The sequence below is a fragment of the Rhynchophorus ferrugineus genome, unplaced genomic scaffold (assembly GCF_030347505.1).
Source record: "Rhynchophorus ferrugineus isolate W39M unplaced genomic scaffold, kcgeb_rfMv2 rfM2, whole genome shotgun sequence".
Lineage (NCBI taxonomy): Eukaryota > Metazoa > Arthropoda > Insecta > Coleoptera > Curculionidae > Rhynchophorus > Rhynchophorus ferrugineus.
Window position 1 is genome coordinate 16919453 of NW_027472581.1, and position 23630 is coordinate 16943082.

At 30.9% G+C, this 23630-nt stretch overlaps 4 protein-coding genes across 8 annotated transcripts; 1 reads left to right on the forward strand and 3 right to left on the reverse strand.

Moving 5' to 3' along the window:
- Window positions 1-890: 890 nt before the first annotated feature.
- On the reverse strand, window positions 891-7902 carry Kap-alpha1 (karyopherin alpha1). The gene is made up of 10 exons (XM_076394035.1): window positions 7803-7902; window positions 7209-7385; window positions 6931-7149; window positions 6751-6876; window positions 6590-6684; window positions 6321-6537; window positions 6008-6259; window positions 5818-5945; window positions 5583-5758; window positions 891-2036 (listed from the first exon to the last, which is right to left on the reverse strand). The coding sequence occupies exons 2-10, from the start codon at window positions 7383-7385 to the stop codon at window positions 1846-1848; spliced, it is 1581 nt and encodes a 526-aa protein (XP_076250150.1). The 5' UTR covers window positions 7803-7902; the 3' UTR covers window positions 891-1845.
- LOC143189990 (kinesin-like protein Klp68D) lies at window positions 7635-16138 on the forward strand. Of its 3 annotated transcripts, none has more exons than XM_076394031.1 (12): window positions 7635-7709; window positions 8344-8537; window positions 9095-9219; window positions 10145-10274; window positions 10331-10532; window positions 10596-10752; window positions 11944-12253; window positions 12309-12522; window positions 13314-13537; window positions 14620-14839; window positions 14901-15145; window positions 15212-16138. In XM_076394031.1, the coding sequence occupies exons 1-12, from the start codon at window positions 7650-7652 to the stop codon at window positions 15267-15269; spliced, it is 2139 nt and encodes a 712-aa protein (XP_076250146.1). In that variant the 5' UTR covers window positions 7635-7649; the 3' UTR covers window positions 15270-16138. The 3 variants fall into 3 exon arrangements, with proteins under 3 accessions (XP_076250146.1, XP_076250147.1, XP_076250148.1); XM_076394032.1 differs by lacking the exon at window positions 7635-7709 and adding an exon at window positions 8076-8243; XM_076394033.1 differs by lacking the exon at window positions 7635-7709 and adding an exon at window positions 8114-8243 and having other exon boundaries at window positions 8325-8537.
- Window positions 16139-17220: 1082 nt separating this feature from the next.
- On the reverse strand, window positions 17221-18303 carry p24-1 (transmembrane emp24 domain-containing protein). The gene is made up of 3 exons (XM_076394050.1): window positions 17965-18303; window positions 17637-17882; window positions 17221-17583 (listed from the first exon to the last, which is right to left on the reverse strand). Exons 1-3 carry the CDS (start codon window positions 18112-18114, stop codon window positions 17353-17355), a joined length of 627 nt encoding a protein of 208 aa, XP_076250165.1. The 5' UTR covers window positions 18115-18303; the 3' UTR covers window positions 17221-17352.
- A 522-nt stretch (window positions 18304-18825) lies between these two features.
- Window positions 18826-22392, reverse strand: stck (LIM zinc finger domain containing stck). Of its 3 annotated transcripts, XM_076394043.1 has the most exons (7): window positions 22268-22389; window positions 22072-22148; window positions 21288-21401; window positions 20778-21083; window positions 20463-20721; window positions 19689-19830; window positions 18826-19630 (listed from the first exon to the last, which is right to left on the reverse strand). In XM_076394043.1, the coding sequence occupies exons 2-7, from the start codon at window positions 22098-22100 to the stop codon at window positions 19419-19421; spliced, it is 1062 nt and encodes a 353-aa protein (XP_076250158.1). In that variant the 5' UTR covers window positions 22101-22148; window positions 22268-22389; the 3' UTR covers window positions 18826-19418. The 3 variants fall into 3 exon arrangements, with proteins under 3 accessions (XP_076250158.1, XP_076250159.1, XP_076250157.1); XM_076394044.1 differs by lacking the exon at window positions 22072-22148 and having other exon boundaries at window positions 22268-22392; XM_076394042.1 differs by lacking the exons at window positions 22072-22148; window positions 22268-22389 and adding an exon at window positions 21477-21691.
- Between the last annotated feature and the right edge of the window lie 1238 nt (window positions 22393-23630).

Below are 23630 nucleotides of genomic sequence, written 5' to 3' on the forward strand. Positions count from 1 at the left end.
TAAAATTGTAATGTAGGGAATCGTAATTAATAAAACAGTTGATAAATAAACGAATTTTTTCTAGATTAAGCACTAGATTAATTTAAATTATTTTTTGAGAAGTGTAATGCAATGCAACCAACACCTTCAAAAATTAAACCCTAGGATAATATTCGATCATATTATATATTATCGAAATATAGCGATTTTATTAACTTTGACTTATCGGATTATTTCTTTTATGTATATAATTTGATATAAACAAATTTTGATATTTTTTAAGAGTGTATTACTACTCTGAAGTTTGTAATTATCTGCCACTTCTTGTATTACAGGATTATATATTTATAATATATAGGCAATTGATATATACACTAATTATTAGTAGAATGTGCGGGGAATAGAACTAATATCAATTATAATGTAACAAAATAAAGAGACATTTATATCTTATATTTTGTTGTAAAAAAAAGCATTGTTGATATTCACAAAACGTATAGAGAATAATTAATACTTGTTGTTGGTTGTTACAACAATAATATACGATTATTTCGGGATTTTAAAGAAATGAAAAATATCAGTATTTGTAGGGCAAAATAGAGAATATTTTTCTGTTTTGTTTGTTGACTCTTTATATATTATTAACAGCAAGTGATATCCACAATATAAAAAAATATATTTAGCAGCAACTTATTAAAAAACATATTAATTTATATTAATTTTATTTGTTATATTCGAAAGTTTATTTTCATAAGTTTAGTGAAACAATGTTAAGTTAAACACATACAAATAGCTTAAAACAGAGGGTAATTCAAGATGCCAAATATAAAATCAATCAATCTCTCAAGTTGTAGGCTTAATTTCTTTTTCTTGGTGTATGTCGTCAATTCCATATAAAGAATAAAAACAAATCAAAAACAAATTTTATTCTTTAATATCTTATTAGACTATTTAAAAGAACTAAAAAAATGAAACTAGTTTTTGTTTTATATTACAAACTATCAACTATATTATACAAACTGTTAATGAATTTTACACATGTATGTACAACAACCAGTGGATATATTAAAGACTAAAGAAAACTCAATTTTTTTAAGGTAATAATTGCACCAACCTAATAAAACACTCTTTTTGGATAAAAAAAACTTCTTAACTATAAATCTTTTATGGCTTCACTATACCACTTTAATAAACTAAAAGCCGAATTCAATGAGACATTCAGCATGACTTTTACATCGAGAGCGTTATAACATTTAAGTAAATACATATTTATTAAAGTGTATAGACGTCGACTTAACCGATAATAATGTACCTTAAAAACATTTTAAAACATCTTCAATAAATATGTATAAAACTGACTAAAACGTTTGTGTTTAAAGTACATTAAATTATTAACGGATAGGGATTATTAAAATAAGCAGTCCCATTAAACTTAGACAAGCATACATACACATGTATAAAATTCTATCGTTAACACCCAATTCTGATATTTTTTTCCTCTTTGTGTTGATATATGATCCATTAAAAACTCATATAAAGCCAGGAATTTAAAGACCAGTAAAACTCTTGCATCATGATATAGCCTAAATCATATCTAAGATATATATTCTTTCAATCAGTGGTAAGTCAATCTGGCTTTAATATATCAACAATTCTGATCTAAATTCCAATAAGTAGTTTGAAAAATGTACTGAACAAGGGTGTTTTCGCAAAAGATGGCTTGAAGTTGGCCAAAATCCATCGGTCTTCTTAAAAGCAAAACAAAAGTACAGGTGATGGCGTAATATTCTACACCTTTTCAGAAAAATTCTGACGGAGTTTATAGTAATAATTTAAAAGGTTAACAATTGTTTAGTCTAAGCAGTCCTAGAATTGAAATCCTCCCATCGGGACAGACTGGTCGGAACTGAATTGGTACTGGTCATGATTAGCGTCTATCGCAGGAGTTATGTTAGTATCTTCTTCCTCGGCTCCAAAGTAATGTTCGATTATGTCAAACGATTTCTGGTAAATCTCCGTATTTTCGTGGGATTGAAGGAATTCTATCTTGTCCAATCCTGTAAAAGTGGTTATGAGTTAATACAGTAACAAGATAATCTTCTACATATTAATCGGCTCAGCGAAAGTCTTCGTTTTTGAAGAAAACGGGGAACATCCATGCGTGAAATTTGGCACGGTTAAAGCTTATACCGAGAAAGAATTTTTAGGTCTAATATTTTTGTGTAAAATGCGCTACAAATAAATATATTGTAATAAAACGAAAATGGCCTAAATCAAGCAACCAGGAATGGTCGGTGATAAAATATATAATCAAACCCAAAGTGTAGCTGTGCTAGCTGGATTTGGCTCGCAGACAATAGCGTACTATGATCGAATCTCGCTGGCGCTAACGGTTCTTTTAAAGTTTATAAAACAATATGAAGGATAGTGAGTGTTCGCTAATCCTTAAATTTTATATTTGAAACGATTTTGTAACAGAAACTGAACCTATTTAATTTTAAGCAGTCTTATTTAGGATTTCGTATGATCTTTATTTTACTTTCGATTTTAATTGCAATTTAAGTACTTTCGATTTTAATTGCAATTTAAGTACTTTCGATTATTCCCGTATAGTTGGAATTATTAGTTTAAGAGTTATCACAAGTTTGGATAAAAAACGATTAAGAATTGTAAGGTAACCTAAAATTATATTTTACATTTTTTTGCAGAGAAAACAAATTAACGCGTCCGCTTTAACGGAATGTATATACAGCTGTGAACGAAAAACCCGACATATTCTCATCCCAACATACATTAACAAAATTCGAGAATAATAAGGAATCGATTGTTTTCTTTGCTTACAAGATATTTGCTTTTTCGAAATCAGCTTTTGATTTAATTCTAGTTTCATCCCGAGCAAAACAATAATTAAATAATCCACGACCAATTTCTCCTACTTCGAAATCCGGCCTCTCATGTAACAATTTCCAACAGGCCGGTTGTCAAGGCGGCGAGAGTGAAACAGATTACCGCGGGCTTTACCCATCGGAGACCCCACAGGTATGCTAGCCTTTTTTCTTTGTGACCAGAAAAGGTTTATGGCCTCCCTCAAATAATTTTTTATGGTTGTCTTCGAATTCGAGGCAACACCGCTTTATGATCCCGCCATCCGGTTGCCAAGGCGGCGAGAGTGAAACAGGTTACCGCTGGCTTTACCCATCGGAGACCCCCCCAGGTATGCTAGCCTTTTTTCTTTGTGACCAGAAAAGGTTTATGGCCTCCCTCAAATAATTTTTATGGTTGGATTCCAATTCGAGGCAACACCGGTTTATGACCCCGCCATCCGGTTGCCAAGGCGGCGAGAGTGAAACAGATTACCGCTGGCTTTACCCATCGGAGATCCCCCCAGGTATGCTAGCCTTTTTTCTTTGTGACCAGAAAAGGTTTATGGCCCCCCTCAAATAATTTTTTATGGTTGGATTCCAATTCGAGGTAACACCGGTTTATGATCCCGCAATCACAAGTATGGTTTGTTGTTTCTTCAAAAATATGGTACATTTTGTATTTCGCCGTTCTTACGGTATCTCTTCAAACAGTCCTCTACATTGTCATGGGTTTCCACCGTGGAAAGTTCCCACTACTGTGTACACGGCAGTAAAAACTCGCATAGGGGTCTCACGCCCCGAAACCGTTTCTCGGTCTTCGGGTACCATAAATTAATCCGCTTTTATGATGTATAAGTGTATTCTTAACTTTAGTATAAGTTATTTAGTTTTATTTTAATTTGGGAAATACATACTGATGTATGAATCCCATACTCGCCTTGCTTGTATAGTAATCCAAGTTTAACAGAACAGCAGTAATAAATTAATTTGCCAAATTTTACTCCTGCGACATAGTAGCGGGTACAACGTGGAGGAAATTCCGTAGCCTTTTGGGATTGCCTTTTTATGATCTGGTGATATGTGGCCTTGATAAATAATTTTTAATTGTGAAATACGGCATAAGTAATCCAAATAAGATCTAAACGCCCTGAAAAGTCAAGCCCTTGAATGGTTAGGAAACGGAAAGTGACGTCAATGTTTCGTAGCTCTTCTGATTTGTATTTGGCTTAATATGGCGAATTTTGAATTTTGTGCTGTTAATTCTGGTAAAAACTATGTAATCCCACATTCAATTTTAAAATAAATGTATTTTTAACACTATCTCTAGTATATTATTATTACAAATCAATATTTTTGTGATTCTTTAATCTAGCCTACTGTCGTACCTTTTTAAATTTTTGTTTTTTTTTTAATTCACCCTAATTACTTTCATGTACAAAAGGGTGCGAAGATAGTAAAGGTGAATATGTTAAATTATATGGAATTACAGAAGATACGTTCCATGATACAAAATAAATAATAAAATGAAGCTAATCAGAGATTTTTATCTGCATCTTTCCATTATTATTATTAAAGAACTTAAAACGTATTTCAATTCAAATTTTCATGAAGAAATAACAAAGCTTGTTTGCCATTCCAAAGCGGGATTCCAAACAAGTTAAACGTCACTTTTTATTAGTGGTTGAAATATATTTTTCAATGGAATACAGATATTTATATTTTCTTCACTATCACTTCTGGTCAAATCTTTTGCTCCATTCAAACCATGCTAGAATGTTCTGCATTCTAGCTAGTTTCGTTTTTGTCTGTTTTGAAGAGTGTAAGTCTAGCCAAAAGATGTAATCTCTATTGGAATACTAATCAACACATCCACTATTATACATTTTCATCAAAGCATATATTAATCACATTGTATGTTAACGTTTTGTGTCTGTCATATTATTACTTTTATTCTATTTCAATTCTATTATCTTCTCGTCCTATTATCATAACACTTAATGCTAATTCTTTTAATACATTCATTTTATAACATTTATTTATTACATACTACTAGTTAAGCGGAAAACAACCTTACAATTCATAATCACATATATACCTATATATGAACTATTTGGAATATACATATACAGGTTGTATATAAAAAGAAGTTGATTATATAGATCCACACGCGTTATTAGAGCTTCTGATTTGGATGGGGACAGGCGATGAAATATATACGAGAATTAGTATGTTTCAACATAAATATTTCAGAATGAAGCTCTGAGAAATATTGCGGATGCACCCATATACTATAAAACAATAATTTATAGCGAGACTTTCGGATTCGAACTGTCATAGAGGAAATTAAGAGACTCACAATCAAAAGATGAGGAAATACTGCACTTCCATATTAACAGCAAAGTAGTGCTGCAACACTGAACTAGGATGCGTACTGAACTAAATCATGTGATCTTGTGAAATTGAGTAGAACAGTGTACTATACGGTATAAACACTGCAATGTGTTACTAACTTTTAGTTTATCAAAGATTAAGGGCCAATGGATGTTCCTAGATAAGTAACTAGTTTCAAGTTAGTAATAACATATTAATAAATTTAAAAAATTTGGAATTATATCATCTGAAAATTTTTCTTGTGGCTACATAAAAAAGTTATTGAAACAATTTAGTAATTTAAAGAGTGATAATAACAATACCTATAAATTATAGAAAGACGTATACAAAACAATATAAATTGCTTACCGTAACACTCTTCAATCATAACTGCATAAGGATTATTGCCAGAATGTGCTTTAGCTTCTTGTTCACCTAGTCTCAATATATTCTCCAAACCATTGAGAGCAACCTGCACAATTTTGGGATCCATCACAGTTAATAAATTACACATAGGATTAATGCAGCCTTGATTCACTAAATATCTGTTACAGAAAATACACGCAAATAAAATAAGTTGACCGCTAAAAATAGTAAATACAACCGTATTTGATCAGGAGTTCCTCCACTAGTCGCATTTGTAATTGCCCAGGCAGCTTCTTTTCGTGTCTTGAACTCAGCATTACTCAAGATTTCAATCAAAACTGGGAAAATGTTTGCATCAATGACAGCCTGCATGAGACATAAACATTCATAAACTGTAAGAATTGCAGATATACTTGAATAATATATACTTGTATTTGGGATCTATTTCCTGCAGTTATATTGCTAATAGTCCAGCAAGCTTCCTTTCTAGCAGTCTCTTTGGAGGAAGAAAGCAGGTGTAGTAAGCATGGTAAAGCAGTACAATTTAAAATGACCTGAGTCTGAACATCATCACCAGTAACAATATTTCCTACTGCTCTTAAAGCTGCTGATACAACATTTGGTTGAGGAGCCATTAAATGTTCCACCAATCTTCTACAAACCCCAGCATCAATAACAGCCTGAAAAATAAATAAATAATTGTAAATACAAAAGTACTAAAAATAATTAATTTATCTGTACTTGTATTTTCTCATTTGGTCCATCAGACAAATAACTTAAGGCCCAACAAGCATCCGATAAAACATCTGGATCAGTATGAAACAACAAGCGAGCTAATATAGGCAAACACGGAGACACTTTGGCAAATTGTGGTGGTGGATTTTTTCCTCTGCACAAGTTTGAAAGGGCCCATACTGCATTTCTTACCATGGTAATACGTGAGGAATTTGCTAATAATCTATAATAACAAAAGTCACTCAAAGTAAAGCACTTATTAAAATAAAAATTACTGAAGTAAAGGAACTAATATTCCAGAGTCCAAGACATGATCCCGACAGTCTGGGGAATCACCAGCAATATTTCCTAATGCCCATACAGCTTGTTCCTAAAATTATTTATGCAATACAATGAGTAAAGAGAAGGTATTATATTATAGTAATAGTAAATAAACCTGAACATCTTCGTACTGACTGCTTAAGAGAGCAATAAAAATTGGTACAGCACCAGCTTCAATCACCATCCGAGTTTGTTGTGATGTTCCAGAAGCAATATTTGTTAAGGCCCAAGCTGCTTCAAACTAAGAGTAAATTGAATAATATAAAATAATATATAATGATATTGCTCTAGTTACTTGAAGGGTACAGTTGGTTGTATTTTGCAAAAATTCAACAAAACGGGGCACAATACCCGTATGAATAACTTCATCGATAGGTGGATTTGGCTCTCTGCTTAGCAATTTTCTAAACTTCTGAGTAGCTAATAATTGCAATTCAGTATCAGAACTGTACAAATCCTGTACCATATCTTGTGAAATGCCAGATATAACAGAAGATGACATATCTCCTTCATTCTTTAAAATAATTATATAAAGAATTAGTCATAATTTAGCTGAGGTAAAAATATATATACCTGTAATGGATCATCTTCAGGCACTACCTGGTTAACATTCACATTACGTCTTTTGCTAAGTTGTTGATCTCTTTTTTGTTTTCTAAGTTGTATACCTTCCTCTTCTCTCCGCCTCCTTAATTCAACACTATCCAAGGCGGTATTCTTATAACGATGCTTGTGCCCAGAACCAGACATCTACAGAGAAAGGCAAACAACATCAAATAATTCCTGACTCTTACGGAGACGTTTAGTTTAGTTTTATATGTACGGTATGTAAAATAAAATTTACAATAGAGTTGAAATGATACAGGATACACATAATTGAGAAGGTCAAATGATTCATTTAAATAATATAATCCGCTACACACTACGTTAAATCGCTTATTATAAAGATTATGAAGATTATATGTATTTTAAAAACATATAGTTATCAGTAGTTTCGACTAAAAAGCATATGAAATGCTGACGACTGATCTAAAAAATGTGAACAAATCTCACTGGTACAAACCGAAGATTCAGGTAATTTAACAGTACTCAAACATCCATAAATGTTAGTATATATAAATAAATAAACGATTATAATAAATAATTACTCTTATACAATTGCATTACCTTTGAATGTTCTTTTTATTGAAATAGATTATTCTTTAGCAAAATGTTCAAACGTCAACCATCAAATTGCAATGACAACTGTCAACATTTTATCAATTCCCTATATTTTTTATGAGCATAAAAGTCATGAAATAGTTAGTATTTCGACAAAATAATATATTACCTAAATGAGACAGCATTCGTTCAGCAACAGAAATCTATAATTTTATCGATAACTTTTAATATTTGACAAAAGATGCCCTTAAAAGAGATAACAATGGGCAAATGATCATAATAATTTAAATTGGAAGGCGCACTCCAAAAATCAATAGCTTCAATGAGCATTTTATCAATGATACGAGAGAAACTAAGCTTTTAATATATTTTAAATAGTGTTATATAACTTTTTGGACGCCAGAAATAAAAATGATCTCAGAGACGGGTGAATCTAATAGTGCAGATGTGAGTATAAACACTTGAAACCCTTTTAATATTTTCAAAGATAATGTACATTTATAATGTGTGAATTATACCACAAAAAAGTGTCTTTTGGAAATTTTAGAGACTGGGTAATAATGAATCAGTGCAGGTTATCGTTAGGTGTAGGCCTTTAAGCCTTAAAGAAATAGAACAGCAGCATACAAGTGTAGTTAGAATATATTCAAATAGAGGTGTGATTGAAGTTGAAAATCCAAAAGCAAAAAGTGATAATGAAAGAAGTAAAATATTCACTTATGACTCTGTGTATGATGAAAAGTAAGTAAATCATTTCTTAATTTAATTTTATGTAAAAGTAAAAGTTTAAATTTATATTTTATTCAAAGTATATTGTTGTTTAATATTTATTAAATTTTGGTATGAATTGTTTATAATGCTGTAGAAATTTATTTTCTATTTTATTCAAAAATAGCTAATTTGTTAACATAATATACCTGAATTTAAAAAAATATATATACAATCCCAAAAAATTTAAAAGTTGTACATTTTAATTATATATTTTTTATCTTGAATTAGTTAATAACCCTGTAAGCAACTTCAAATTGCTATTTATTCTATTTGATTATGTTTTAATCAAGGAGGATCCTTGAAAATAAACAGTAGAGACATATTAAATAAACACAACAGGTAATGTTTCCTGTTCAATTTGGGTAACACCTCTTTGTATGGAGATACTGATTGATTAAGGCTTGCTAGAAACATACATGTTTTAGGTTGTACAGGATGATTTATATCTAATTTATTCCACACTCTATCAGAGTAGGATTAAAGTTATTTTTGATTAACATATATTGTAATAGAAAAAATATTTTTAGATCGACACAACAAGCCCTGTATGATGAAACCATTCGCCCTTTGGTGTCCTCTGTACTTGAAGGTTATAATGGCTGTGTTTTTGCCTATGGCCAAACAGGCACAGGCAAAACCTATACAATGGAAGGTAACAATCTACAAAAAAAACTGTTATAGCTCAGTAAAAATTCTTATTAATTTAATGCATCAGTTAACACAGGTTTTATAGATTTCTTTTCTTGCTGCAATATTGTAAATGTTGCCTTGTAACAAATAGAATGTAATTTTATAATTCTGTTTATTTGGATTATTATTAGCTTATCACATAGATAAGATTATATATACATACATACATATATATATATATATATATATATATATATATATATATATATATATATATATATATATATATATATATATATATATACAGTATTATACTATAGTGCACTTTACCATATCTGGAATATTTAAAATTTCAAGATAGAAATTGTACAATTTTCAAAAGACAATTTATTTCTGTTTTACCTATGTACTTCTGTTGTAACATATTGTGTGATGAGTCAAATAATTACCCCGAATTAATTAAATTATTTAACAAGTTTTATTAGAATTTTAATTTTAAATCATTTTTAGAATTTTATTTACTGGACACATTATTGGTCTACCATTTATGTTTATTGTTGGTATTTAATTGTATATTTTATTTATGTAACTAACGATCGATCGATGCATAAAACAATTAAAGGTCAAGTTTCAACTCAAAACAAATGAATGAAGTACTTTCACTTATTAAATGGCTTTCTTGATCTTCCACACTGTTTTTTTGTTATTCCGCTTAGTCATCCTTATTAATGGAATTATTCATTTAACCTCGCTTGTGATATAATGTTATTACGCTATGACCGATTTGGCACATGATCTCTTACTGGTCCATCGACTCAACCCACTGCCTCTTATAATGCGAATACGGAATAACCGAGTCGTATTTTAAGTCTAATATAATACATTATAATGAATTATGCAACGATTTGTAGGAACATGTATCAAAAATGTTTTTTTTTTCGATGTAGGAGGCGAAGATGACGACATTGGTGTAATACCAAGAGCATTTGATCAAATATGGGCCCACATATCTCGCAAAACAGGGGTAGAGTTCTTAGTCAGTGTCAGATATATGGAAATTTATATGGAAGAAATTAGGTAATGCATAACATACACAAATTATGAAACAAACTAAAAATAAAATTAAATCGTAGAGACTTATTAAAAGTAAAAAGCACAAAGAGCCATGAACTTAGAGAAATGCCCGGGGAAGGAGTTGTAGTCACAAATCTGCATTCTCAAAATTGTCAGAGTGCGAGAGACATGCTTAAGGCCATGAGAACCGGAAACATTAATCGAACGACAGGCGCGACAAATATGAACGAACATAGTTCCAGGTCTCATGCGATATTTCAAGTGAGGAAGTGTTCAACATTTATTATCGTTTTTATCACAACTGTAGATCCTTTTCTCTTATAGATTGTCATAGAAATGGTGGAAGGCCAGTCGAAATCGATGAAGGTCGGAAAATTGAACTTAGTGGACTTGGCCGGAAGCGAGCGCCAATCGAAGACCGGAGCCACGGGAGAGAGATTGAAGGAGGCTACGAAGATTAATAAGGCATTGTCGTCATTAGGTAAGTAGTAATAACAAATGAAAGCGCTCCGAAATAAAAGTAAAACGCGACGTAGCTTCATCTCATTATCTCATATCTTACTCGGTGCAAGTAATAAATAAAATAAATAACCACGTGATTAAATAAAGCCGTCTGTTTGGATGTCCATGTTTACTTGAGTTATCATTTCGGTTTATGTTTATTGTATACTATGTTTATTGTTACTTGTATGGTATATATCCGATACCAAAGCATATCCTTACGAAATTTCCTGAATATTAGACTCAGATGAAAGAGTTAAAAATATCGGTATTAACGCCAAAAAATTAGGGATGTTCTATATTTATGTACACTATTGAACATACCGATCATGATATATATGTATATTATATTAGATGCTAGGGTACACTAGAGCTGTGAATTTTTTTAAACGGATATTTAAGATATGAAGTGTATAAGGTTTAAAAACAAAAAAACTTTATTTTACTTCAAAACAATTTTATTGTAACGAAAAGAAGTAAAGAAAAGAAGACACTTTTTAGCTATAGTATTAAACTTCTGGCGTCATGCTTTACTTTTTGTTATCTAATTTGTTGCTGAAATATAAAAATTTTATATTCAGTCGATTATGCCAAATTACGAGCCAACAAAACATTTACGGGAAGTTGAATTCAAAGGGAAATACTGTTAAGATGCAGCTAGTGCTATAGAACATCGATAAAAATATGTAGTGTTGAACAGGTTATTCCAATACAGTTGAGAAAATAATACAAAATGTTCAAACATGAAGAGTTGAAACTGATAACATCTAGATTGCCATATTTATCAAACATTGGCCCTTCTAATGTTCCAATGTCACACTATCTGATCGAGTAGCCCTTCATTTTATCAAAATATCTGAATAGGCCGTCTAGTGAAAAAAAGCATAATAAAGTGCAATATAAATCCACAGTCCGTATTTATTTTAAATACTCGGACATTCTATAGTTAGACTATTAAATTGAACATCATTAAATTGAAAAAATAAAGCCGTTTCTATTTGTTCAACCATTAAACTTTCACCATCTGCTTGGTACTTTCTATAAATCATGCATCTAATAATTATTACTAATTATTTTAAGTCATCAAATTTTAATAAGTTGTTCTTGATGACAACTGAATTATTACACTACAGTATTTTTTATTATCTAAAATTTGTTATATTGTTTTCAGGAAATGTTATTTACGCCCTGGCGGAGAATTCTGCACATATCCCCTATAGGGATTCAAAGCTTACTAGATTGCTTCAAGACTCTCTCGGTGGCAACAGTAAAACCATCATGATCGCCAACGTTGGACCTGCCAGCCTCAATTACGACGAAACCATCATCACCCTTAGGTATGCTTATCGGGCGAAATCCATTAAGAATAAGCCAACCAAGAACGAGGACATCAAAGATGGAAAACTGCTCATGCTACAGCAAGAAATCGAACGACTGAAAACCTTGATCAGTGAGAAGAGTAACGGAATCGATTTGAATAAGTAAGAAAGTAAGATTATACAACTGTTATGATTTTAATGTATTTCTTCTGACCAGTCTGGACGAATTAGAAGAAACCGACGACGAGGAAGTTGATGATACAGAAAAAGAGAAACAGTTGGAATTGGGGAAGATGGAAGTAGACGAGTTAGCGAAAAAGTTAAAAAATTTGGAAAAACAAATGGTACACGGAGGCAAGGACATTGTAGATAGCGTCAATGAGAACGAATTAAAGTTAGAACAACAAAAAGCTGAAATAGCCGAAAGAAAAGTAGGTTTCAAACAAATCTCTTAAATGAAAATATTCGAATTTATCAAGTGAATGTTATGTGATGACGAACTTTATCACATAGTTCCAGAAAAATGTCATGTGGTTTTGTTCATGATGTCAACAAAGCTGAAATTTTGCGGTTACAAATATAATACATTTAGGATTAATCTTAGATATACTATATCTACATTAACCAAAAGCAACTAAACAATCATGTTTTCTAAATTTAAAATGCGATAAGATGGCAACCGTACATAAGTAATAGAGTTATTAAACAAACAGTTTCATATGTTTCCAAAATAAATTCACAGATATATTCATCTAAAACATGTACATATGAGTTTTGCAGCAACACTTGTTCACATCGAAAATATTTTGGGCATTGCACACTACGAGCTATTTAAAATTTATGAACAAATTCAGTAAAAAAGTGTATATTTACATATCGGCTAAAAAACTATTTTGACGTTTTATCATATAGCATATATCCAATTATTATTCTAAGCCAATACCTTAAATATATTGTGTACATATTGGCAAAGCCTTAATTCAAGTGAAAATGTTATCAGACGTCACAGATAATACAAGCTTAATATTAAATAACATTTTAAAGATGAGGGATTACCTAAATCTCCTCAGACAGGAAATGTATATGAAAGAGATTGAAATGAAGCTGAAAATTACAGGTTTAGAACTGGAAAACAATATTTTAAAAACTCAGTTAAGACTTGTAATAGTTTTGCTCTTTATCGAGGTATAGTGAACAATGTTTGATTCTTGTTCACTTTTAGAAACGAGAAGTCGAAATGCAACAGAGGATCGAACTAGAAGAAGAAACGTGTACCGAACTGAAGCAAGTATTTGCCAGCTTACAGCAGCAGGTGGATTTCAAACGAGATAAGTTGAAGAGATTGAACAACAAGTTACAATCAATCAGGCAGGAAGTAAAAGATAATCATGAAGTGTACCTGAAAGATAGACAAGAAATTGAAAGTGCCAACGATGATGCGGCAATGTAAGTACATCAATACATTTAGTTATTCTACTAACACCGTTATGTTTCAACTTTTAACATTTTAAGATTTCATGCTACCTGAGTTCACTGACTTGTCTTAAAACTTCCAAAAATAAATACCAGCGGTCATACCCCTTCAGACAAACAATGACAAGACAATATAATGTTTTGTTTTCCTATTTTGGAATCTTGACGCAATATAATTGTAAATATAAGGATTATAATCAGTATTTATTTAATGATCTTTTAACCTGATAACATGTAATGAGATTATTACAAGGTTATTGAACAAGAAAGCTATGATGACAATACATTGCACCTGTCATTATTAGCATACTAATACGAGGGTTAAGCCAAAACTACAGAGATTAGAAAAATCTAATTAACCATGCAAAACATATGTTTTTATCTGTGAGTTTATGAAATTCGGGTGAACAGTGTTTGAGGAACAGTTTTTTATTGGTTGGAAGCAGTGGGCCTTAATAAAGTTTGTGATTGAATTAAATTTTATTTAGACGTTTTAGCACCCATTATAAAAGACACGATAAGTTTTTTATAATGGGTGCCGCATTTCCAAATAGTAACAGAAAATCACAGTGAAGTGAAATATAAAAGATGATTAAAATGTGTGTGTTGGTTTATCATTAGTCTTCAATTCCCAAATCAAAACAAAAGACTTAAGAAGCGTTAGAATGAAACATTTTATTCACGGACTACCTCCACACTGACTAAAACTATCACACCAATGCACAAAATCGACACATTGTATTTTATTTAAAGTACTGTCCATGGATAGCCGCTACTTTTTCCCATCTTTCAGGCAGTTTACGAATTCCATCTCAAAAGAACGATGTATCTTTTAGGGCTATCTACGAATTGATTCATTTTTGACATCTCCATAATTGAAGCGCTTCTCAGACAAGTCACGACTGATATGAGGTGATATCAGTTTTAAACCACATCTGATGTTAGATAATAGACATGTTTTACAAAAAAAATTAAACAGTGCAATTGCAATATAAGAAAATATGTTTTGTTTGAAAACAAAAATATAATTTGAATATTTTAAATTTTATTCACAGGAATCTAAGACAGTCGTTTCTTGTTATCGACAATTTTGTACCGTCAGAAGAACGCAGTAGAATAATAAGTCTAGCCCAGTTTGATGAGAATTTAGATAACTGGATAATCAGAAAAGAACCAACTAGAATGCCGCCTTCCGAACGACCCATAGCGCACAACTATCGACGCCCCATATCAGACTACGCCATCCAACAAGGACAAACCAACCCGAGATATCGAGTAAGTTTTTATACATGTAATATACGTCAATATGTTGTTATTAAGAAGGAAACGAAAATAGGGCGAAAACGTACTGGACCTAAAATTGGACATGCCTTTAAGAACCACACAGGATTATACGCCCCCTGCCATTTGTCCCCAGGTTAAAGCTCTAGTCAATGATGTTATTAAAAAAGAAATGGAGAATAGCCACGTTACCATAAAAATGGCGCCACATGCGGTGTCCAGAATGTCCGCTTCAAAGTTAGAGCAGGAAGGCAAGTATAAGCAAGCCTTAAGAAGCCTTGTCGATGTCAATAGCTTAAAGTGAGTATAAATATAATGGTGTTTCAAGGTAAAATGTTAATTAACACCATCAATTCTTTTATCTAGGGCTACAAATCGACCTCTACCCCCTAGATCAGCTAAATCTGCTTATCATCTAAAGTAGGACTTCGTAACAATTTATTTTTTGTGATACTCACTACTTTCTCTTTAATTTTTTTAGCGTTTAATATTTATTGCAATATTTTATACAACATTATTTTTATATGTAATTTAGAAAATGGGTTAATGCAATTAACAATTGTAAAATGCCAACATTCAGCGATCAAGCAGGTATACCGTTTAACGATTGCTTTTGCTTTCTGTTGGAATCGACCAGACGAAATAACTTTATAATGAGTAATTCGTTTTGAAGCAAGATCGTATGACCGATTAATTATGGTACACTTTCGAAATGTGGGTTCGTTCTTATTATACAGTCAATAATGTATAGTCGAAATTAATTCAAGTGCATTGGCGAAATAATAGACTGTATATAATATTGAAGCACAGTACAATAATTTTTTATTTGTTAAAAACTAATTTAATAGTTCAACTAAAATTGGATTGATTTTGTTTGGAGTATTTATAGCTTATACTTAAATGTTGCATGATTATTTCTGGGTAGTCAGGAAACTGTAAGGGGATTTTTATGTAATTTACTACCCATGAGTTTTCAAAACCTTTTGTTACAGTTTCCATACTTTCTATGATTTAAGTATACTAATAAATTTTCACCTTTATATATTCAAGCTTTTTGGTCAAGCACAAATCTCGATATACATATATCAATATTCTACCAGTTATTATTTTTTATACTACTTCAGATTTTTTTTCGTGGAAATTGAGAACATGCCATAGATGGCATGCCTAGTATTTTTTCGTTACCTCGTTTTGTGTGATTAAAACATTCTAGTCTCTTCAATGTATTATGAAAATGTTCCTGTGATTTAAGTAGAATGTAGTTTAATACAAAGTAGCTTAAGCAATGCAAAATGTCTTTTTACTTCGATCTTTACTAATTGCCCCTTTCCTTATTGCAAACATCAATACTTTACAGAATAACAGCAGATATAGGGTTATCAAGCTTTTTGAGGAAAATGTGTGCATTTGGTCTCATAAATACATAATTTTGGATGTTTTTGGTACACGTTTTGAACATGAATTTTGCCAAAGCCTCTGAAAGCTCCAAAGCTAGTTTTACAATGAAAATTATTAATTTGATTTTTTAATCAAATTTATGGATGATCTGTATAGTAGGAACTAAATACTATTTTTTACATTTGGTAACCTACAAGAAACATTTGGCTATTTTTTAACAGTACATATTCACGTTTTTGGATTTCTTTCAAATCTTATTGACTCTGAATACAAAATCGCCCATCTTTTAGGCTTGTAACCACCCTTTTAAACTCTCCTCAATCAAAAGTGAACAATTCTGATAACTGTATTAATTCCAGACAATGATTCATGAATTTCAACTGTTTGTAATTTAGCTTGTGACTCAATCATTTTTTCTTAACAAAAAGTTCAGTGATCACAATAAACTCTGGAAAATAAAATATTGTGGTATACCATATTTTTATAAATAAGTATGAAACCTATTTATTGAAATGGAATGGAATGTTAGTATAAAGTAAGGTTTCCAACAGTAACAACATGGTATATGGAAAATAAAAAGCAATACTAAATAAAAATGTTACAAAAAGCTATGTAATATAAAGGCATAAACAATGTTACAGACTTCTCAATTAGTTATAGCTTGAACATTCTAATAAAGCAATTTCTGATTTATCAAATAAACTAAGACAAAAAATTGTAGCATGCAAATATAATTTTATTTACTATACATTTTGAACATGCATCAAAAACATGTACATTTTGAAAACATTTCTCTATATTACAATAAAACAAAAAAAATCATTAAGATGCACAAGTAAATTTTATATTTTTATAGTCACAGTATCACATTACCACTCTGCTACTTTTATATGTGTACACAAGCTTATCAGTCTTATTCAACATTCACATTAAAATAGAGCTTGTTATTTTTTAAAATGAAATTGATAAATCCGTACTATGTTTTTTTGAACCTTTATTCAAAATTACCACATACACATCGCATACTTCACAGAATATGTACAAGTACTCCAAAAATGACTAAATATATTTCAATATTTTTTTAAGTCACTCTGAGAAACAAATTAAAATTAATGTTTACCCACAAATGGCTTTTTCTCATTGAAAAAATTTTTCAAAATAAAGACTTGGGTTACTCCAATAGTCACTACAGCAACTGTTTCAAACATTGACCACCACAGAACTCTTTCATTCAAATCTTCGGCTCTTTTTCTTCCTTGTGATTCCCGAAGACGATGATGTGTTTGTAGATCAATTATCAAATTTAAAAACTTGTGAATATCAACTGCTGATGACTCCATCTAAAACAATTGTATTTTTAATATTACCAAGGTTTAAATGTTATTATAAATACCTGGGTTAATGCAGATGCATGGTCCCCAATTCCTGGTAGGGGTTCCTCTTCCCCAACTTGGAAATCCATGTAAACTATTTTGTGGGAAAATGTAGAAAATTCATTACTAAAGCATACAGTGTAAATTCCTGTTTTTTGAGCTGTAAATGTGTGGGAATCAAATTGTACTTTAACTTGTTGATACAACATATTCTTCACTGGATCTTGTAATATTACATCTACATCATACTGGCCTCCAGTAACAACCTATAAGAAAAATATATTATGAGTACCATATACTGTGTTTATAATAATGGTAATAAAACTATTATATCTGAAATTAATGTACCTGGAATTCTAATGTGGCTGTTGTATTTACTTTAATTTCTTGATAAAAACATTCTTTCCCATTATCGGGCAGTTCAAATGTTAACTCTGAACCAAAGGTGCTTAAAAATGTGGACAAGAAAGTAAAAATGCTAAGATACCACAAATTCATGTTTCTATTATCTTAACAATTTCTATAGATCAAATTTTATTAAATTGGCGATTTCATACCGAAATTATTTTAAAGAACGATTTTGAAAAATATACTGACGTATCACCGTTTAGTTCGGCATAACCTAAAATGATGATGTGTCGAAAAACGTCAGCTTGTTTTGTCGATAGCATAAAATCACTAAATTACACGTAACTGAGCCTGCATTGCGCTTGCTTACAATTCAAATTGGAATAGTCCAAAAAGATTAAAAATATATGAATGAATTTTATACGACCGGAAATAAATAACCGGAAAAAACCTAGTATCAAAGGATATATAAGTGTTACAGTTTTTCTGCCAATTAGAATGATTAAACTTTATAGAACCGTAAATTCCACTAAAACAGATTTTATCATAATATTTATTTTTATATTTACGTTGTACCCAGTAATCTCGTTTTTAAAACTATGTGATTTAGTTAAAAGTACTCAGGAAATAACGATATAATTATGAAACATAATTTTCTTCAAAATTAAGCGGAAATAAGAAATAACTATTTGTCATTATTATAAAAATAATTAATTAGAAAGATAATGAAGTAATAATCGGAAAACGAGCTTTTCATTTCCCTAATAGGCATTTGATTAAACAATAATATAATTTAAAACCCTGAATTTTAACAACTTTTTTTCTGGTGAAGTCATGAGAGGTATCATAAAAAATAGTATGGAGATTTGTTAAAATTTATTACTTATAAGTGGTATGAAGCAAAACTAAGCATAAATATTAATAAACATTAGTTCTCCAAACTTATAAGATAAGTAATGACTAATTCAATTAGTAAAGTAATTGACAAGGAAATGAATCAACAATATATAGATGAACACATTACAAACACAAAACTAATAATAATACAGTTACATATTTCAATGTATTATTTATATATTCTTATTTTCTAATATTCTCATCTGATAAAAGCACCTTAAGAAACAATTTCTTTTTAACTGAATGATTGTACTACACAATTCTTTAATCTTAATCATTTAAGATCATAAAACATCAAACAAAATACTTAAGACAAAAACAACATCTATACAACAATTAGGCAAAAAGAAAACTAGTAAAATAGTTAACGTTTCAAAATAATTTTATGATTGGTTATCTTCTAGTTAAAATATAGTATTTTCATATAAAAATATTAAGGCTATATAAAATTATAGGCACCGATCACACTATGATTATAAACTTAATTGTGGTTCAATGTATGAGATTCTATATATATTCTTTTAACTTAATAGCTTTTGGTTGAAATATTTTGCGATTTATTCGACAGGTGTGGGAGCTCTTCTGGCGTTGTTAGCTTCATGTTGCCTTCTCAGACGGCTTCTCAGTTCCTTCGGAAAACGTTCGTAACACTTCTTGCATACAGGTTTCAAGTCGCATTCATAAAATTTAGTTTTCTGGTTCATTTTCTGATCGCAAACAGAACAAGCAAAATGACTGTAGCACCACGCCTTATTCAGCGCGGTAAACACTAGAATAAAAGAGTGTTTGCAATATAATTTACAAAATCGGAATGAAGAGTTGCTTACCGTCTCCGGATATTACTTGATTACAAGAATAGCACAAATTCCCGAACAGTTGATGGTAATGAGTTTCACAGTAAGCGAGTCCTTTTTTCTCGTAGTGGCGATGCCCAAAGAATGGTTTTTCACATTTGGCGCAAACAAAATGCTAAAAAAAATAATTTTAATATACAACAAACCTTACAAAAATAAAATATATGAAAGAAAAGCCTTTCATAATGTGTAAAGTAGCAAGACCCTAGATAAAAATTGTGTATAAGGTTCAGGTAAATTTTTGTCTTATTAATAATAAATAAAGATCTTTATTGCTAAAAATTCAAGAACAGGATATTATACAATCTATTTTGAAAAGTTAGCTGTGTTAGATATAATTTGTAAAAAATGAAACAGTGCGATTGTGTGTGAGAAAAATAATTTATCAATTTTTAGCAATTGTAAAAAAGAAAGTGTATGAATGTTTTTTCCTATGTATTTTTGATTATTTCACTTGATTCACTACCGAATATTATACCTATATATTATAGTTTTATAAAGTATGAATTAACGTTGTTAAAGCTGAGGAGGCACAGGTTTGGCAGCAAATCATGCATCTCCATTGTTCGGCAATATTAGCAATAAAAAACTTGGAAACATTGGTTTTAAAATGTGTAAACTGAGTTCAGACGTTGTAAGATTAATATTTTTTAACGAATAAAACATGGTTAAATAAAAAAACAAATTTAAAGATCTATACATATGCATCTGCCCCGTGCTAAATATTTCTTTATTTTTAGTACTAACCTCAACATGCCAATGTTTACCTAAAGCGGTAACAACTCGTTCTTCTATTGGTCGCCTACAAGCGCCACATATTGGCACCCCCATCTTATCATGACAACGAAGGCAGTACAACTCATTAGTATCATTTTTGGCCAATCCAGGCCTGTTTCTGACTTCGCGAGCATTAGCATCCAATTCCACACCACAAGCTGTACAGTTGAAGTGGTACGGATGGTACACTTCGCCTCTGAATCGCAATGGTTGATCGTCAATAATCGAACTGAAATATACAATAGAACCTTTTTTTTCTGAATCATGACAACATGCATCACTTACTGGCACTTATGGCAAACGTATTTCCCTAATCCCCTCGCCTTAACTTTGGCATTACATTCATGACAAAGTGCTCTGCCACCATTCTTGATGAAACCGGTATCGGCCAATTCTATGCTACACATCTCACAGCGGAAGCACTCCGCATGCCAAGATGCGTTCATAGCTTTGATTACCCTACCAATGATGAAAGTACTGCATTTTTGGCAACAGGGTGCAAAAAGTACATGAAAATCATGTTCACAATATTTTCTATCATCATATTGATAAAACACTCCATCAGAAAACACTCTAAAACATTGGGCACATCTAAAGTAGAAATAAAAAAATTAAGTGTTTAAGATCTTATCATCACAAGTATACACAATTACAGTTTACAAATTCAAATAATAAATATTTCAAATAAGTATTATAAGTAGTAATATTTATTATAAATTTATATAAATATATGATAATTAATTTAGTTACATTAATCTGAATTTAAAAATTAGCAAAGCTTATATATGTACTTACACAAAGCAGTTTTGATGCCATAATTGCCCAGTTGAATTCACTATCTTCTCTTGTGGCTCAAATCCTTCCCCACATTTCGAACAAAACATTGTCTCCCTGGACATATTATCAACACTGTAAGGCCAAACATGTATTATACCAGTATGTTATACTAATAAGAATGACAAATTAAATCTGATTAAAACATACCACATTAATGTTGTATTATTAGCGGCATTAGTATTTTTTGAAGTACATAAGGGAACATTATCATATTGATCAAATTTATGATAACCTTCATCAAAATGTACCCTTCTTTGAGCTAAATTACTATTTGTTATAGGGCCCAAAGTAGGGATACCAGGTGACCGATCTGCTGGTTTCATCATATATAGTAATTTTCTCTGTACTTCAATAAGTATAATTTAATACTATATTTCAAACATTTCAATGAAGGGAAAATGATATCTTTAAGGTATTAGTTAATAATTGGAGATAAGATAAGCCATGTAAATATAAGATTTCTAAACTTATAAAACGGGGTTCCATTAAACACATTCAATATTCAAAAGATGTTCAGGGACTAATTCTAAGTAAAGCATATTATTTAAAAATACGGCTGAAATATCTAATGGAACTAATAACTACGGTTATTAGAAACTAAAATTATTACGCATCAATTAGTTAGAGTAGTATGTACCGACAAAATGTTAAGCTTACTACATTGTTACATTAGGATATTTGCAGAGGAAACAAAGTATGGTCATCAGGGTATATCTCAAAACAATATTTTTAACATGCTTACCCAGGCATAGGTAAAGGTGTCGGTGACATAACAGAAGATTTTTGTTCGACCCAAAAAGAACGAAAAGCTAATTCAAACTGAAAATAAACAAGTAATTTAAAATGGCTATGTACAAGGGATCAAATGCTTTACACTAAAACAACGGCACACTCAACTCATACATTTCTAAAATGAAAATATAACAAATCAAACTTACCAGAATTAGGAAAATAAAAGAAAAATTGAAGAAAAATAAAAAGTCTATAACACACCCAATTCATGAAGCACTTAACCTTCAAGAATAAAATGACGTTTACCACTGGTAGAGCAGCAGCGTTGTTTTCTTTTTCTATTATTTTTGATGAAGGAGGTCCAATATAGTCTGTAATTTAGTATCAACAATCACGCAAACCAATCAAAAGAGATTTTACCATTTTAAGAATCTTCAAATTATTCATTTCATCTCATAAAAATTTACTACATATGTATATTTTAAATAACCATTACATTATATTTATTATTCATAAATTATATTTAATAAAGAAATCAATTATCAAATATGAAAATATTTTTAGTTAAAATCGTTACCAAACAATATTTATTATATCAGCATTAATGAATTAATTTTAAAGAATTTGTTATGTCGCTTGGGACACTGACGATATATTCATGTCAAGGTTCTCTAATTAAGAGCATTAGTTTCGAAATTTCAAAGATTCTGATTTGCATACAACTGATAAATTATGTTCTGGTCAACCCAAAAATCCTAAATATGATGAATTAAAAACTAAAAGTGAACGAAGATTACCTTACCATAGGAGAGAGAGGTATTGATTATAAGAGATTGAAATCTGTGTCATCGATAACAATTCATGGTTTTCAGTCGTTCATTCAAATTGCTGTTGATAAACAATGGTACCACAAAGTTATATTACAGTATAACAATGCTTGATCACATATTTCAAACACATTTTTCATGGATACATTTAAATGGGGATGTCTATACAAATAGCCGTAGTGAGCATTGTTCGAATTGTAACTTACACACCACCTTAAATAGGGCGAACCAAAAGATTCGCAAGCAAAAGATCGGGTATTTTATAGTTTTATATTGTAACTATAAAGATAAGTATAACAGGTCAATTAAAAAGTCCCCGGCGTACCATAGTAAAACACATTTTTATATGATTTTTGTAGTACGATTCGTCCTTTGCTTCAAAATAGGCTTCATTCAACACAAATTTCTTCCTAGCAAGCATTCTTTTGAGATATGAGAGCAGGAATTAGTCGCTGGGAGCCAGATCTGGAGAATACGGTGGATGAGGAAGCAATGCGAAACCCAATTCATGGATTTTTGCCATCGTTTTCACTGACTTGTGATACGGCGCATTGTCTTGGTGAAGCAGCACTTTCCTTTTCTTCAAATGCCGAAACACGGCCGTTTGGCGATTTCGTCCTTCAAGCGGTCCAATAACGCTATGTAATAGTCGCTGTTGATGGTCTTTCCTTTTTCAAGGTAGTCAATGAAAATTATTCCATGCGCATCCCAAAATACAGATGCCATAACCTTGCTAGTAGAC

Bases quoted from the DNA above. Each gene is read 5' to 3' on its own strand.
- LOC143189990 (XM_076394031.1), top strand. From the start codon at position 7,650: ATGCTGACGACTGATCTAAAAAATGTGAACAAATCTCACTGGTACAAA. The intron at 9,220-10,144 runs GTAACAATCTAC...TTTTCGATGTAG, and splicing joins CAAAACCTATACAATGGAAG to GAGGCGAAGATGACGACATT. The intron at 10,753-11,943 runs GTAAGTAGTAAT...TATTGTTTTCAG, and splicing joins TAAGGCATTGTCGTCATTAG to GAAATGTTATTTACGCCCTG.
- stck (XM_076394042.1), bottom strand. From the start codon at position 21,655: ATGATGAAACCAGCAGATCGGTCACCTGGTATCCCTACTTTGGGCCCT. The intron at 21,402-21,476 runs GTATGTTTTAAT...TTGGCCTTACAG, and splicing joins AATAATACAACATTAATGTG to TGTTGATAATATGTCCAGGG. The intron at 20,722-20,777 runs GTAAGTGATGCA...TGTATATTTCAG, and splicing joins TACGTTTGCCATAAGTGCCA to TTCGATTATTGACGATCAAC.
- p24-1 (XM_076394050.1), bottom strand. From the start codon at position 18,114: ATGAATTTGTGGTATCTTAGCATTTTTACTTTCTTGTCCACATTTTTA. The intron at 17,883-17,964 runs GTACATTAATTT...TTTTTCTTATAG, and splicing joins CAGCCACATTAGAATTCCAG to GTTGTTACTGGAGGCCAGTA. The intron at 17,584-17,636 runs GTATTTATAATA...CAATTGTTTTAG, and splicing joins ATGCATCTGCATTAACCCAG to ATGGAGTCATCAGCAGTTGA.
- Kap-alpha1 (XM_076394035.1), bottom strand. From the start codon at position 7,385: ATGTCTGGTTCTGGGCACAAGCATCGTTATAAGAATACCGCCTTGGAT. The intron at 6,685-6,750 runs GTTTATTTACTA...AAATAATTTTAG, and splicing joins GTCAGTACGAAGATGTTCAG to GAACAAGCTGTATGGGCATT. The intron at 5,759-5,817 runs GTTGTATTTACT...TTTCTGTAACAG, and splicing joins GGAACTCCTGATCAAATACG to ATATTTAGTGAATCAAGGCT.